General features: G+C 40.8%; 1 protein-coding gene across 1 annotated transcript in view; it reads left to right on the top strand.

The window, feature by feature from the left end:
- Nucleotides 1-1,604: 1,604 nt before the first annotated feature.
- The window catches only part of LOC117422323 (neurogenic locus notch homolog protein 1), a 34,428-nt gene continuing 18,940 nt past the window's right edge, over nucleotides 1,605-17,092 (top strand). The window contains exons 1-4 of the mRNA XM_058987041.1: nucleotides 1,605-1,904; nucleotides 3,942-4,026; nucleotides 16,212-16,474; nucleotides 16,575-16,913. Of these exons, the coding sequence (XP_058843024.1) occupies nucleotides 1,847-1,904; nucleotides 3,942-4,026; nucleotides 16,212-16,474; nucleotides 16,575-16,913 (745 nt within the window). The 5' untranslated portion in view covers nucleotides 1,605-1,846. The remainder of the gene's footprint in view (nucleotides 1,905-3,941; nucleotides 4,027-16,211; nucleotides 16,475-16,574; nucleotides 16,914-17,092) is intronic.

Here is a 17,092-nt window from a genome sequence, read left to right on the forward strand (position 1 = left end):
TCCCCCTAGGCAATATACTTTGAAAAAAAGTTTCGGTGCAATTTAACAGTTTAATGTTCAGATATTAACTTGCCTCAACAATAAAAAGATTTGTGAGTCTGGGGAAACAAATCTTCCAGCAGCACCATTACAGGTGAAAGGTATCAACTTTGGAGATCTGCCAGAATCTGCGTGTTCTGAGACGTTAGAAAGCTTTCCACACCCATCCAGTTTTAATAAAAGGCAGGTAAACTTGGTGTGTTACACTTCAAGCACCTGCAGTTACCGTCACTATGTAGAAACTACACACCAAAGCTGAAGGCTCATTCTACCATTACACTGTGCATGCTTGATACAAAATGAGCTAAATTAAACTTCCACTCCTAAATTAAACTTTCACAACAGTGACTCCAGAGCCATGTTCGTTTTTTTAAAAAGTGACTATATCATGCACAAAACAGCAAGCTAGAATGCACTCTTTTGGAGGTTATGTACAGAGCTTGTCAATACAACATGTTATACAAAGATTACCGACCTAGTCTTCCAAGTTAACTAACCGCTATCTGTATACTGCCCATCAGTACTTGAAAGGTCTCAAATTAAATGGGTTACATCTTTTATTTCCAGTTTTGTGACTTGAACAGACAAGTTGACACGGTTTTATTTTCTTAATAGTTTGTAAATGTCTGTGATTATACTTTTTTTTACTTTGCTGTAACTGGGTGACTTACGGACTTAGACAGAAACTAGCCTGTTTGTGGTTAATCGGTGACACAAAACAAAACAAGGTATCTTCCAATGAGCAATACGGGGCAGTATCAGGATGTATTCATAAAAATAATAACATTTAACATGAGGCTACAGCCTCATGCCCAGTCCCTTTGTTGACAGGTTAACTATAAGCAATTATGTAAATGTCGACCCTACCATTTTTTTTTTAATTATTATTATTTTAAACCACATCTTTTATGTAGACCTGTGCATGACAAGAATCACTTAGGTGTTACTAGGTCTTAGCACCACAAATTAATGCCACTACCGCGTTTGACCTAAATGATAATCGCAAAGTACTGGGTTCTTATAAAAACAATTATTTCAGTAAGATGCAGCAAGATTCGGTGACAAACTTCTATACTTCTCTATGGCGACCCGGCATTTCTTTCAGTACGCGGCCACGTTAAAACACTGAAGTTGGTCTAAAACGAAAGCGTTTTAGATTGCTGTATTCATCCCTTTGTTACCCTCAAACTCCGCAGATAACTCTCGGGATTTGAGCTCTCCTTACCATAATAAACAAAAGAGAGAAGCAGCGCCGCTGTGTCACCAAGCTGCTACCCCAAGCCATCCCATCATTGATTTGCAAATTAGACATACCGCTCCGCCTCACACACACACACACAAAACTTTATTAAGTCCTGTTATAGTAGTAGTGCTCTGTCTGGGAAAAATCATAGTTCCTGTTTTAATTGTACAGAAATCGCAACCGTCCATTAAAGTAGTTCTAACTGCAGGTTGTTTTGTTGTGCAAAGCTACTTTGAACAGATAGGTGTGATTTTCCCAATGATATTTGAGATACGGCTTTAGGAGAAAAGGATTTGTTTCAGAAGTACCTGCGCGGAAGGATAACGCCCCTGAGTGCCGGGTGGAGATTGCTGTGCTTGACATGTTGAATCATTTAGACGTGAGAAGCTGATGAGAGAGCAGCACACACGCACCACTAGGATCAATTCCAAGGAGTAATCTGGGATTTATTTATTAAGGATATTATATATGTTTTAAACACTTGGAAGAAAGATCAAAAAAACGTTTGGATCTATGCTAACCCTACGTGGAATTATTAAGAATATTTAAAGCAGAAGAGAAGGAATGCATCACTTCTTTGTGAAACTAATATTTTTGATATCACTGGTTGCTTTAACACGAGGTAAGTTGCAAGAGCTATAATACAGAAGAGTTAGTGCAAGTATCCACTTTCCCATTGAAGGGGCTGATACAAGAAACCAGGAATTGAATTAAACGAATTTCTGTAGTGTGCGACTTTTTTGGGGGTGGTACTATTTGTTTTATTGTGTGCAAAAGTGTATTTACCTAACAAGAAACATTGTTTTTTGTTTTTTTTTTAAAGTACCCCAATCTTAATATCTTTTGTAATTGACTTAAAAAAACAACAGAATATGGACTGGTCGTTTCGTTTCTGGGATCCTGAGAATCCGCTTGTTCCGCGCTTAAGAAGACACTTGTTGCTTCTGTTCTGGTAGAGCAGACCGTATATTTGTTTTATTTCTAATGAGGTTCCTTACGCTTCAGCGTTAGCGTATACTTTAAACAACGATTTTGTGGTGTGTATAAATGCAGCCTAAGTGCCGTTTAGAAAATGGGTATAACTATATTACTTGACGTCTAACACTTTTCATTCTCTATCGCCCTTGTATGTAATCAAAATTTGGGGGACTTTTGTTGTGCTTTTGCGACACAATAATATGTAGGAGTGAGAACCAGAATGTGTGGAACAGGTTTTCAACTAACCTATGATTGTGCGATATTTGCATCAGTTCAGGTACGTTTTGTTCACACATTTTCTTGTGGGAAAATGTATTGCATATCATTTTAATATTTTTAAAAGATGCATTTATGACTCAAATGACCTTATGTGATTCAACTAAGAGTGTGTCAGATGCCCAAATTCTATCGCACTGCTTCAGAACGAAAAAGCAATTCGCAGCTACTAGTGTCATTTGGTGTTTATCTCACAGTAGCTACTTACTGTATCACTTTATCAAAGTTACGGTAAGAAGCTGGCGTAAAGTGAAACTGTTCAGGGGAAGTCGACTACTTTTTTGATATTTGTGTTTATATTTTTAGGGTTGAATTCTGAAATAAGCAACTTTAGCAAACTGATGAATAAGTAGCGCATTTTGAAAGTGAAGTTAGATCACCATACAGATGCCGCTGTAAAAGTTAGAAATGTGTTCACAACAAAGCGCGGTGACAGAGCTCAAAGTACATCAACGTACTCTGGTTTTTTTGAAGACCGCAAGATGTCTGTGAGCGTGCTCTGTCTAGCGGGTTGAGGAAGCCCGGGGGGTGGGGGGGATAGTGTGTGTTAATCCTGCCCTGCAGTAAACAATGCAACATCAGTGTTTTTTTTCCCCTATACCACAAAGGACGACTCCGATTTCTCCTTTTGTTTAAACTCTTGAGGAACCCCTGCTCTGCAGCTGTTGTTTTTTCCCACGAACTCGCACGCCAGAATTACACACAACTCCACTGTTTTTAAGCATCATGAGGCCACTTTACAGAGGAATTGATATGAAATTGAAGTACATAAAGAAAGAAAACACACACACAAAGGGACTGCATGACACGCTTTAGCTGCCAAACTAAACACGGAGTACTGTATGTAGCATTTCTTTAATCTTAAGGGTGTCTGTCCACCAGTGGCGCATACAGCGAACTAGCAAGCATACAGCTACTTGTCATTACCTATTTTTACCACTAGAGCACTTTAGAATAAAGTTTAGCATCTTTTTGATTAGTGGGTGCTGTGGTGGGTAGCGCTGCTGCCTCACAGCTCCAGGGTCCTGGGTTCGATTCTGGCCTCGGGGGTCTGTCTGTGTGGAGTTTACATGTTCTCCCAGTGTTCATGTGGGTTTTTCTCTGGGTACTCCGGTTTCCTCCCATAGTCCAAAGACATGCTGGCTAGGTGGATTGGCCTCTCTAAATTGTCCCTTAATTGCCCTGCGATGGACTGGAGTCCCGTCCAGGGTGTAGTCCCATCTTGCACCATATGTCAGCCAGGTTAGTCTCTGGCTCACCGCAACCCTCTATAGGATTAAGCGGTTACAGATAATGGATGGATGTTTTGATTAGTGTGTTTAACGGGACAAACAGGCCTCAAAATGTCTTCATAGTGATTGGGAATGATTTAAATTGAACATAACTCTGGTATTTATCTTAACAGGTTCAAGATGCACACTCCTGCCTGCTGAATCATGTTTGAATGGTGGGAGATGTGACAATGGCCCAGGCGGAACTGGGGAATGCAAGTAAGTTTACAAAGTCAGAACCACAATTCCAGAAGTCAAGTTAGCAATGATAAACAACATTTCTGCTCCAATGAGGTGGTGTGCACAGGTTCTACTTTCTACCCAAAAGTATAATGGCATACTTCCAGTATATCTTTTCCACAAACACTGAAAAAACAAAATAATACAGTTACAGGGCCAGTCTTTTTTTTTTTTTCTTTGAACTTTCTTTCCTAATTTCAGAGTTTCCATTTCTATACTGATGAAGACGCACTGTAACCGTCTGAGTTTTGGAGAGTGTTCATGCCAGAGTTTGAATAGTAACTTTCCCTGGCAACATTGAGCATCTTTTTGTGGTGTCTTCTCTTATTGGTGCTCTACCTCTGCCCAGGCATCTGCAAAAAACAAACAAAACAAAAAATCCTCTTGCAAATTAATTAGGCACATGAGCAATTTAGCAGACAAAGGCCTGCATCTTAACCCCCCTCTCTCTTGAAGTCACTAATGAATGCAGGACACTTTTCTCTAGCAGAAGTCTCCTGGACGCTTGATGCTCTAAATCTTGTTTTCTCTTTTCTTTCACGGGGCGACAGCTGGGGTTCGGTTAAAACTCTGCAGCTATTGTAAGGAAGCAGATTAATGCTGTGTGACTAATCGTTGTGTGGCTTCCCAGAATGCTCAGCCCCCCACTTCCCTCCTCTCTCTTTTTTTTGAATGGGCATTCTTTCTTGTCTAATGCATCCAATAATTCTCATTTAAGAGTACATATGGCAATGATCTCTAATTAGATTGCTTTGGGATAGCATTCTGAAAAATACATAATCAAATGGTCAATGTTGTATAAGACGGGTTCCATCTAAATAATTTATCAATTTCTATTTCCATCTAGAATGAGCTCCCATTGAAATGCATCTCAATTCCAATGTGATCCTGGGTACCAGCAGCTTGTATAACTGTGCTCACTCAGTTATAAAGCAAATTCTCTCAACCTGCACTCTGAGTTAAATCTGTACCAACAGCAAATACTGGCTCTCCAAGTCCGCACTAATGCAGTGGTATCTGTTTACTCTTAATCGTGGTTACAATCTTAGTAATGAAGTAAAGTAGAGGGTGAAATATCCCAAGTTTGCGTTTTTGCATTTCTAAGTGGATCCTGAATGAAATGAACCACCTTGGCTAGCGTCCAGATCTTCATTCTGTCTGGCATGATGTGTAGCCTGGCCACAAAGCCACTATTGTCCATGTTCTCCTCTCAAACTCTTGCAACTAGAAAGTGAAGTGAAATAAATACTTTAGATGAGAGAAGCTTTTCCAACAACGGGAAAGCATTTTTCTTTCCCCAAAAGCAGAACAGGGTTGTCTTTTGGTCCCCTTTTTTTTTTCTTCAGCCAATGCATGGAATTTAAAAAAATCTAATACAAAAAAAGCAAAGATGAAATTGTGCATGGATGTGTATGATTTCATATTTTGTTCCCTTTATTTTGAGCTTAGCTGAAAGGGATACCTAAAGACAAACATCAAACTCCTATCATTGGTTTTCTTGATAGTTTATTTTTGTGGCTTTTCCATGTTTTGTCTTTCTTTAAACTGCTGAACGGAAATTTGGTTGGCAGTGCTGTTGGAAGCACCTGTTGTATCTCGGTGGCTTTTGTGGTGAACGTTGTCTTTTGTTTCTGAGGGTAGAAAAAAAGTATGTGTAGATGGCATTGGTTTTTAAAGCCAAAATTCTATGCCTTGTAGGCATATATGCTTACAAAAAAGCAAGTAGGAATATTTGTTTTTTTTCAGATTAGTCCACTGAGATGTGAGCACCAAACTACGTTTCTCAAGGTGTGAAGCAGTTTTGTTTTTTTTTTATTAATTTTTTTCCCATACTGCTTTCTTGTTTAGTTAATTTATGCTGGTCACTTGCCTTCAGCTATTGTTTTCTCATGAGAAGTCTTTTCCTCTTCGTGGCTTTGTCGCACGTTTCTGTAATGGTACAATGTGTAACTAAAGGAGGAAGAGGTGGGGTTGTGTCGGTTGTGAAATTACTCAATAAGATTCTAGCCGGTCTTAAAATACACTGCTGCAGAAATATTTTATTTGTAATACACAGTATGTGAAAACAACAACAGTGAATTAGTTTGTCATTTGCATGACGCTGGTAGAATCCACTTTCCTGTGGCAATTAAGACATAAATAAGACAATAGCACTAAAGCTAAGGCTGTCCTTTAACAGTGAGAAAACAATATTGGCAACATATTGATGTGAAACAGGAATAGCAAGTCACCTTTATTATTGTAAAACTGGAGATGAGATCATTTTAATGTAAGGGGGGGAGGGAGGCTCTGGATAGGTAATTATATATAATGATTTGTTGAATAGGCTATTCTGATCTTTTGTTGGTGTTTACTGGAATTAAGACAGAGCCTAATGTCTGTATCTATTGTACCAGGAGGTGGGAAAGTATTAAGAGGCACAGTGTAATACCACACTGTTAAATGGTTATGGCAACATAGAAAGTGGAGTGCAAGTAGTCTGTAAGGTAGTTGAACAAAGCTGAATGTGAGGCTGAGCACTGCTTATGCACAGTGAATGGGCAAAACCTTTCACACTTCTGAACAAACTGTCAGGTATACAGGCAAGCTTTGATTTTCAGTGATTCAGTCCATTTGGTTGCAGCCTGTTTTGTGGTGGGATGTGGTAGTTTTTCATGTTCAGTCAAGTGCAGTGAGAAGGCTTATTTTTTAAATTTCTGTTTTGTGAAAGTCATCCTAGGCTGCAATACTGAATAATCTCTGAGTAGTGACAGGTGGGTTACTCCTGTGAAGCAGTCAAGCTCATTCATTGAGGTAGGGGTACCCTGACCCTGTGTTAATGTGTGACCAGCATGGGGGTAGGTGCCCCTGTCAGCAGGTTAATTAAGCTTGATGGGAATGTCTCAGATCTAATGAAGTGAAATTCCTAAAGTGTAACAGTCCGTTCCAGAGTGCTGGCTAGCAGGGCACAGCAACGTCACACTGTGGAACAATAAGCAACGGCTATAGGTTTATGAGGAAGAGGTTTTTCAACAATTCTTTATTAAGGGGGTAGTACTGTGTGCACTTGTTTCATATACTAGGATTCACCTGTCATGCTTGCAAATTGCCCGGGAGATTTGTTTATCATGTAAACACAGTCAACCCCAAACAAAGTGCACTGGATGCTGTACAAATCTCTTCGCCTGCTTAACAGTAACAGTATCTGTATCTGCAGGGATGGAAATAAGACTCCTTCTGCATAGCAGTTTACTCATTCCATGTTTTAGTACAAGCCTGATTAGCCCCAGTGTATAGGTAACAAGCTCAGGTGGGTCTTATTCAATTTATAGTAAAACCAGGAATGGATCAAACTGCTATACAATGGGAGTCTTATTTCCTTCCCTGTGTCTGCCTGATTCCATTATAAAAAAGATGAATAACCTTCAGTAAACATTAGAAAACATGTTTGTGCTTTAAGACATATTGGAAGTAGGATGTGCTGATTACTTGATGCTGCCTCCTGACCTTCCGCTGTTGCAGCGTCTTGCCTCTCTGAACTTTCAAAGCCACTTCCTTTTGTTTTTTTTATGCTAATTTTGGAGCTCACACAAGCAACGTTTCAGATCTGAGTGAAGTGGATTTTGCAGCTTTGAGGAAAGATGTGGGATTTTGCTGTGTCAAACAAAGCGACCTGGCCAGAAGCACTGAGAAAATAAAAAAAAATAAAAAAAATAGAAATGGAGTTTCATATCTCATTACTGCAGAGGATTTTCTTCTTTGAGCTGTAAAAAGCACGTGGCTTGTTGGAGACTATCTGTCTTCTGTTTAAACAACTGTGTGCACTTTCTAGTCACATTTTCAGAAGATTGCTTCCAGAGCATTGAGCTGTGCTTCACCTCCTTCAGCAAGTCTCTTGGGACCTGTGGTGGGCTTTGATTAGAAACATTGGTTAAACAGTTACTGCCTTAAACCATTAGGTAGAACATTAAACATTTAATTTTTTTTTAAAATACCAATTATCCATGAGATTTTCAGGCCCCAGAGTGAGAAACTATGCTTCAGGGATTGCTTAGGTATGTTAATGATACAAACCGTGTATACTCTCAATTAGCCTTTGCTTTAGGCTGTCAAAACATATTTCCGGCTGAAATTGTCTGCATCAGTGTTTCAGTTTCCATAGACGCAGGCCGGGCCAAAACAGCAGACTTGTGTTTTTGTTTTCATTCACCAAAATAACCGAGCGTAGTCATTTTTATCCCAGTTCTGCTGTGGTGAACTTATTTGACCGTCAGTTTAAGCTTCACTTCTCACTGTGGTCAGGCCGATTCCCAGGGGTGCTCTGCTTCCAACAGCAGTTGGTTAAAAAAACAAAAACAAATGAAACCCACTATGTTTCAGGAAGGTGGTGTTGGAGAATGGGAAGTTAAGACACATATGCATTACTTTATGGAAAACAAACTGTTGGGTGCTTACCCATATCCTGACTCATCTCTTAAATCACAGTTGTGTGATACAGGAGGTGTTTGAAAATCATCCCGTACACACCTATGTAAACAACTCCCAGCAGTCGTCTCTAGCCCGGGGACCATTTGCTTTGAGACACCCTTGGCCTTTCTAACCCTTAACGGCAAATGGAAAAAGATAAGAAGCCCCACTGAAAAGAAAATAACAGGATGTGACCTCTCTCTTGAGAATTCAGGAATTTAAAAGCCTGCCCTTGTCAATTTACAAAATGATACTGGGATGATTTTAATGTCTGATGGATACAGGCTTTTGAGTCAGAAGGGTAGGCAAGTCTTGGCCTTCCTTATTCAGAGGTGAAAAGGTGGGTAACTAGGGAACAGAAAGGAGGAATCCAACAAGACCAGAGGCTCTGCACCCAGACGCATGCTGCCATCGGTGTGTGTTCTCTTTCTTTCATAGTTTTCAGTGGATTTATGTTGACCAAAAAGGTTTTAAATGTGAAAGGTATGTGCATTTTCAGTAACCTTCTTTGAATTGAACAGAAAACCGCAAGACAATCCAGGATCTGTGTACTGTCCTTTTTTTATGATCTGACTTTATTTATTTGACAGTATCAAGTTTCGTTTCTGTAAACTGGTCTGCTTCCCATAGATATCGACAGACACAACACTGAACTGTCACTGATGTTTTGAGATAGGAAATTACGCGAGAGGCCTAGGCACGAAACCTCAGCAACTAGGGGGGCGAGGGGGGACCAAAGCTGAGTTACAAAAACCATAGCGGATACCTTTTTCAGATGGAGGCTCAAATGAGCAAGTTGCAGCGCTGCAGATGGCATCTCGACTCAATTCAACACAAAACCACATTTTCAAACCATCAAGAGTGCAGTTAATTTGTTTCACATTTTGAACTAATTGAGAATAATATAGTGTGCTGTAATATTCTAGATCATGGTGGGTTAGGTGCTGATTCTGAAACAGGAGGACGCACTCTTCCCTCCCTTGCCTCCCCCATCTCCAGTACATTGAGAACACCTGCCATCACCAGTATGGTGCCCCACTGATGGTGGACGGCATGGTTTGTTACGGGCACGCTTACTGTAACAGACCCTCAAATATCCAGCAAGGTTGGCACTGGGCCCTATTTCCTGTGTAACTGCATATCTGCTGGATGATATTACTCTGACTGGATGGCTCTCGTGTTGTCGTTTCTTCCAGATGTAAATGCGCTCATGTCTTTGAGAGCTGCATTTACACAGTTTAGATATGAAGTGTCGATTCAAAGTGGAAGTAATTAATGAGACCCCTATATTTAAACACACCAGGTCCATCTAACGAGCTGGGTACTACTGATACATCTACTGTATTCCAGGAAGTCCAGTCTCTTCCTGTGATTCTGTATTATACAATTTTACTAAAGAGTATAAACAACTTCACACATTTGACAGTCATCACAGGTACAAACATATTCTGCAACTTATTTTGTGGGGTAGTTAAGTGATTGAAAATACAAGAATAATGATTGGATGAAAATGTGTAATTGAACTGTAATTGATATGGTATAAGTACAATTACGCAGGTGTCAAGGTTCACCTGCAGTTGCTTACAATTACATTGTAATTGCAATTCATTATAAATTGCACATTTACAAGTGTAATTGAGCCCAGGTCTATACTGAGTCGTTGTTAAAGTAAAGAATATGGCCATGTATTGGTACAGAGTTAGGGCTGGTTCTTAAAAGCCAGATCCAGGAGGTGAAAGAAATTGTACTGACTAGAACAATCAGCAACACACGATTCAGATTCAGACAAGCAAACCAAATTCCTCTTATGGATTGTGATTTTAAGAAAGAAAATATATATTCTTCCCGCAGTCACAAGCAGGCCCATCTGTTTTTGAGAGCCTCTTCTTCTGATTGCAAGATTGTCTTAAGTAACATTATCCCAACCTGCTTCATTATCCCTCTAATTACATGTGGCTGTGCGCTATTGAAAAGAGGTTAGCTTGAACAGAAGACATGCGGTTTACAGAGGCAGGTGTTGGAGGTGAGTGCCTCCCCCTCTTACACCCTGTGAAGCCAGCAGCAGCTCCAAAATACTGTTCCTTTAATGAGGGCCTGTCTTTGTCTAGGCCTCTCTTTTGAGAAGAGGCTTTTTGTAAATTAGGGTTCGGATGGATTCAACTTTCAAGAGAAAGGCACTTCAGCTTGCAGGATATTTGATATTCCAAAGTACATTCTGCATACAAACCTGTTCAGCTGTACACATGTTCTTAAAAACATGTATACAACCCTTGCCTCATTTCCCCAGCGCAATTTGCATCTTTTTAACTAGGTGGTGAAATTTGTCATGATGTTTAACTTGATATGGGGGAAAGTCAGTATTGAATACTTCAAAGCGTTGTTTTATGTATGGGAAATGGGTAGGTACAGTACACCTACTGTACGTTTTGAGTCATCCAGCAGTTTCGTATTGCAAATCTGGGCCCTTTTTAAACATGCTCGTTCTTGAAAAAAGATTTTGCTTTGAGAGCAATACTTGGCACGTCTTTTTTTTTTTTAACCACAATAAAATATGCATCGGCAAGAAAGCATCATTTGTTCCTTTTTTAGATTTTTTAAATGATGGATTCATTCATTAAACTCCCCACCTGTACCATCTAGTTTTACAGACCCAAATCTTCTCCAACGTTCTCATCTTTTCCAGTGTATGAATGTTTTTTTGAATAACTGAATCAGTGAGTGTGTAATGGTTATTTCTAATGAGCAAAAAGGGATTTTCAATGCTGTTTGTTGCCAAGAACGTATTCCGAGTCCAAGTCTCCAGACAGCCAGGATCTTTTTACTGTTTTTTTATCTTTTATTTTATTGACTGGGAGAGGTTAGGCAGTTGTTTGAAGTCTTGCAGGGTGAGAGGAAGGCCTCCAAGGCTCCAGTGCTTAATGTGCTGGGGTGCATAATTTTAAAGTAGGTTGAATGGCTGCATTAGACCGACCTTAACCTAGATATGAGAATATCTACAGACTAGACATTAAAACAGCTCAGTAGCACTGACGCAGAAAGGGGCAGTCGGTTTCCATCAAAGATATAGGTTGAGTAAACCGAGAAAGTAACGGGATTGATTGCTTCCTACTTCAGATGAACTTTAAATGGATCTAGAAGAAAATAAGTATTTGGCCCTTACTACCCAGCCCAGTTTTGCACCTTCCATTCTGTCAACCTCAGTAGGAGGAAACAAACTTTAATAAGACGCATTGTTACCCAGCTGTGTTTGCCTTGAACGTATTGTTATTAAAGATCACATTTCTCAACTAAGTGTAGCAAAATCCTTATTAACCGACTTGCAGTTAAGTGCAGTTCAGACCAGAGATTTAACCACCGGCACGGTTTTAGCAGTATAAGCAGTTGGTAAATGACAGCTGGTAGATCTCAGCTATACTACAGTATATAGAGTATGCATTACTGCCAGTGTGTGCAACTCACCTGCTCCCACCTAGAAGCACTTACTTGTTTTACAATCACTTTGAGCTACTGGCACCATTAATTAGCCTAAAGATACAGACCTCTAATTCAAACCACCAGTCCCTGGAGTGTAGGTTTTCTCACAGGCAAAATACAGATCTGATGCATCTAGCAGATGTTCTGCTGGAAAGGTTACTCAATGGGTAATATGGAGCCAAAAGCTAGTCCTAGTTAGTCTTTGGGAAGTCCTACATTTATAGGAAGAATATGTGATGTTAAAAGCTGGCTGACTTGATCATTTAGCATAACTTTACTATTTCAATTTCACACTCAATCTTGGTGCTGCATTCTGTGTTTCACTAGAAGATTCTCAATTGCAGTGGTTTTAATTAGTAGAACAGTTGGCTATTACTGATAGATTTCCTAGAGATGAGACCATTCATTTCACATTATAATTGGCGTAGATTCAACACTTGCTACTTAATCTTAGAAAAAGCCCTTTGTTTTAATGTGTAAGGCGTGCTTTGCAATTTCCTTCAAAGGCATTTTCCAGAGTTTTGACATTTTTAAACACACAAGTGTGGTACCGTTTCACTGTGCCTGGATACCAAGAGTGGCAGATGGCAGCTTAGCCCATTGAGGAGGAAAACATCACAGCTCCAAATAGCTTGGGGTCAGAGGTCATGGAAACATCTGCCATGGGTTGTGTTGGGAAGCACATTACTGCACTGAAAGAAACCTGTTCCAGGAAGTCTAATGGTTGTGGCTACTGCACAAAGGAGATGGAGCTGAGCTTTGCCTTTCTTTTATATTGGCTGGCAAAAGAATAGGGTTCAATTAGAGTGAAATGCCTCAGGCTATTGATAATAAATCAATTTCTCTGGCCTGTGCTACTTTTTACATTTTGCCTCTTATTTTTTTAAACATTCTAATTATTCAATTAGTCATTCATTACTTGGTTTAAACCCATACACCTTTTTAAGTTTAATAATTTAACACTAACTTAATGAACAGCCAGTTGTATTTTGTGGAACTAGCCAGCCTCAATTAAAACGGAGAAACGTTCATATAGGTTTTCAGTGGTAATTAGTGAGCAGGTAGAGTACAGCCGCTTTCTTGAGTATTTTTTGCTGACCATGTATTTAACACTTTTCTGCCAAGTTAAAAAATAAACAGCAAGAATTCTTCAGCACCGTGCGCTGGGGAACTGAAGTTCCAAATATTTTTAGAGCACGGTGTGTAACTAAAGCAGCGATGTGAAAAGGGAGACTAAAGATCTTCGCTTTTCCCCCCAGACTGGGGATTTTATCAGGCCAGGGCGAGACTAAAGTTATTTCAAAGAGGGTGAGAGATTTCACAGTGACCTGCAAAGTGAGGCTGCCAGATCTGTTTCATTCAGGAGTGTTGACCAGGGCACAAGCAGGCTTTAGAGTTGGCGCCTCTCACTCAGGGCACCGGGCAAACAGAAAAGTAAGACTGCATTGCATGCTGTGTGTGGTTTTATTTTGCAGCCTTATATGACTTCTCCATACATGTATCTTCGTTATTGGTAGACTTTTCTGATGTTCTTCCAGAGGAAATTGAGCCAGAAGCTAGCTGGAAACTGTCTTGGTTTAATACAGAGAAACTAGCAGTCTAGTATAGTTGATACGTTTGTCATTTGAATTTTTGTATTTTAGTATTTCTAATTTCTGCGTGTTTGTTGTGTCCAGTTTTGACTGAAGGCTGAAATTATTAGAGGGAGAAAACCGTGTTCTTATACTGTAATATTGCGGCGTTGAGTTTGCATGCAAGTGTGATCTTTAATGAGTTGCAGTAGTACAAAAAAAAGAGAGCGAGAGAATGAGCGATGGTAAGTTTAACAGCTGAATGCACACTCTCGCAGTTTGGAGTCAGCATGCCTTCGGTCAGCTCTGAAAGGCTGCTGGAACAATGAGCCCACTCATAAAGACAGCATGCCTGAACCCAGGCTGCAGGGACGCCGTTCAGCCAGCCAGGAGCCCGGCCTTTTCTTTTCTTCTCAACAAGCCAATTCCTGCGTGTGATTGGTGGCGGGGCGGCCAGCAGCTGCCGTCCGCTCATTAACATGCGCACCTGCTCCTCGTGGCCTTTCTGGGAGGCCAGCAGATGCCCCTCTTCATTATCCCCAATTTTTTATTTATTTATTTTTTGGCTGGGATAATAAAATCTCATTACTTGATGTTCAAGAATCCTTGCAAATTCCCGGACACAATGAGACGCAAATAGCATTTACTTTTTTTTTTTTTTTTTATAGATATAAAACATCTCCCTCTTACAAAAGGAAAAATATCTAGACACAAGCTTTCAGAAAATAAAAACAATATATTTAAATCCAGTCGTGCTACATGCAGCCATCAGATAAACGTCAAGAAGTATCAGTCCATTACAACATGTATTTGTATTGAAGTCTTTTGTCAACCCATTTGTTTTCCTGACCCCAGAACCTTTTAAGTGAACATTTTATGATTTATTATTATTTTGTATATATTTTTTTTTACTAATCCTATGAGAAGGATTCTATGTGTATAACTTCAGTCAACAAAACATTAAAGACAAGGTTTATGCAACAAGCTGGCCTCCCATCAAACTAATGAAATACGCGGCTAGTGAAACAGAATCGTGTACCAAAAGGCTTAACGCAATGTATGCAGGGCTTTGGACTGGGGATGATCAAATAACTCCAAGGCTCTTGATCTCCAGGGAAGTGATGGGATCGAATCAGACAGTGCATTGCAGAGTACGCTGTGTAGGGCCGTTAAGTGGAGCGTTGTGTTTACCAAATGTGCTTTCTGAAGCCCATGGCATCCACCAGAATGTTTTGTTGCATGAGCAAAAGTTTAGACCTACTAAACCCCAGGAGCCACACTGTAAAAACAGCATGCCCCCCCCCCCCCCCGAAAGTAGACTGCTGTTCCCGCTACAGAGGAGAGGAGCATTTGTTAGTGTCTGGTGATTTGCGGGTTTTAGCATTGTCATGTTTGAAAAATAACATCTTTTGTATCATCTGGAAAGAATAGTGAAGCTGGTAGCAGTATGCTGTGGTGGTGCCAACTCTGCTATAAAGCCCTGTTTTTATAGAATCTGTAAAGACTTTGAGAGAATTTTGCAAACTATTCTCCCTTTTATGCAGTCCTGATTGATGTTGGAGAGGCCTACTCTGCTAAAAGAATACAGGGTATTCAGGTAGAGACCCCTCCCCAATGTTAGCTCTAAGTTCAAAAGAACAGACATAGACAGTACCTTGTTTTTTTGAAAGAATGAGTCCTACAAAAAAAGGGAGCTGAAATGCATGAAGACGGCAGGTTTTTTTTGTCTAAGAGCTGTTGACAAGGGGTTGTCCAGTGAGATTTTTCCTTTTGGTAATGAATGGCTCTTTTTTTTTTTTTGCAGGTTTATTTTAGACAGAGAGTGCACAGACACATTAGCATATGTTTAATTATGTGGGAATTTTGGTCATCCAATTGTATGGGGAGGGGGGAGGGGTTGGGTGCAATTCCATTGTTCAGGGAAGTATTTCGAGAGAGGTACAGTCTAACAGTCGTTCCACCCCCCCCCCCCCCCCCCCCCCCACCCCCACACATATACTAAAGTAGTTTGGCAGACTGGCAGTCAGTGACCCCAAATGCCTTTGTCTGCCTGTTTAGCAAGAGGGTGCCTGTGAAGGAGTGACCATCCTTTTCTTGTGTTGGTGATTTATAGGCGCAGTGGTCTCTGGGGAACGCAGGGGGGCAGGTGGTGAAGTGGCGTGTCAGTCCCATTTAGAATTCCCATGCACAATCAGGTTCAAAAGGAACTGGAGACTACCCCCTCCCCAAACCTCTGTTTTGGATTGGTAATTACTGGGGTTAGCAAATCTGGTTGGGCAACATGGTTGGGTGAAAAATACTGATTAACACTTCATGCTGAAATGGAGCCTGGATACACAGAGGCCTAAACTCTGAGGATATGGAGCATTAGGGATGGGGGTGTTTTTTTAAGTAATCACATTTCCAAAACCAGGACAAATAGTTATGTAAAAACAAAATTAATTTTTAACTAGTTAAAACCAAAATAATTCTAATCAGGTTTTTGAACGCTTGTTGGTTTTTGGCTTCAAATAAGCTGTAGGGATAGCTAAACTCAGTGTGTGGCACCATAACTTATTTTACAAAACAAGCAACCAAGTTATCAGTTTTGTAAAGTGAAGGGTTATTTGTTCCCAGCTAAAACTGACTGCTAAGTCCCCCTGTAATTACCGTGTCATGTCATTGTCTTTCCAGATGTTCCATGGACTATTTCGGCAGCAGGTGTGAGTACCCAAACCCCTGTCTCAGCTCGCCATGCAAGAACGCAGGCACGTGTCGTCCGTTTAACCATGGCAACACAGTGGATTATACCTGCATGTGCCGTGTTGGCTATACTGACCGTCTCTGCCTCACACCCATTGATAACGTGTGCCTGAACAACCCCTGCAGGAACGGAGGGACTTGTGAGCTCGTCAGCCTCAAGGAATACAAATGCCGGTGTCCGCCAGGATGGTCAGGTAAAAAACAAATAAACAATATGTACTTGGGTAGCTTTACAGATGAAATTAAGTTCAGATGCTGAACTAGTATCGCATTTTAATTCACTACTACTCCCAGGTGAGACGTGTCAACAGGCTGATCCTTGCGCCTCCAACCCTTGCGCCAACGGCGGCCAGTGCTCCCCATTTGAAGCGCACTACATCTGCAGCTGCCCCTCGGGATTCCACGGCCCATCCTGCAAGCAAGACAAGAACGAGTGCGCCCTGAGCCCCTCCCTGTGCCAGAACGGAGGCAAGTGCGTCAACGAGTTTGGCTCCTACCGGTGCGAGTGCCAGCAGCAGTACATTGGAAAGAACTGCGAGATCCCTTACGTGCCATGCAACCCCTCGCCCTGCCAGAACGGGGGAACCTGCCGGCAAACTGGAGATACCTCCTACGACTGCGCCTGCCTGCCAGGTACAGTGAGCCTTCACTGCTGTGTGTGTGTGTGTGTGTGTGTGTGTGTGCGTATATATATATTGTGCAAAGGTTCCAGCAAAGGTTGGCCTTTCAAAGTGGAATATGATCCATATGTACGACCTAACACAGGTCTTTCTTGGTATGAACTGTACTTAATTAAAAATGTTACCATACTT

The sequence above is a fragment of the Acipenser ruthenus genome, chromosome 15 (assembly GCF_902713425.1).
Source record: "Acipenser ruthenus chromosome 15, fAciRut3.2 maternal haplotype, whole genome shotgun sequence".
Classification (NCBI taxonomy): Eukaryota; Metazoa; Chordata; class Actinopteri; order Acipenseriformes; family Acipenseridae; genus Acipenser; species Acipenser ruthenus.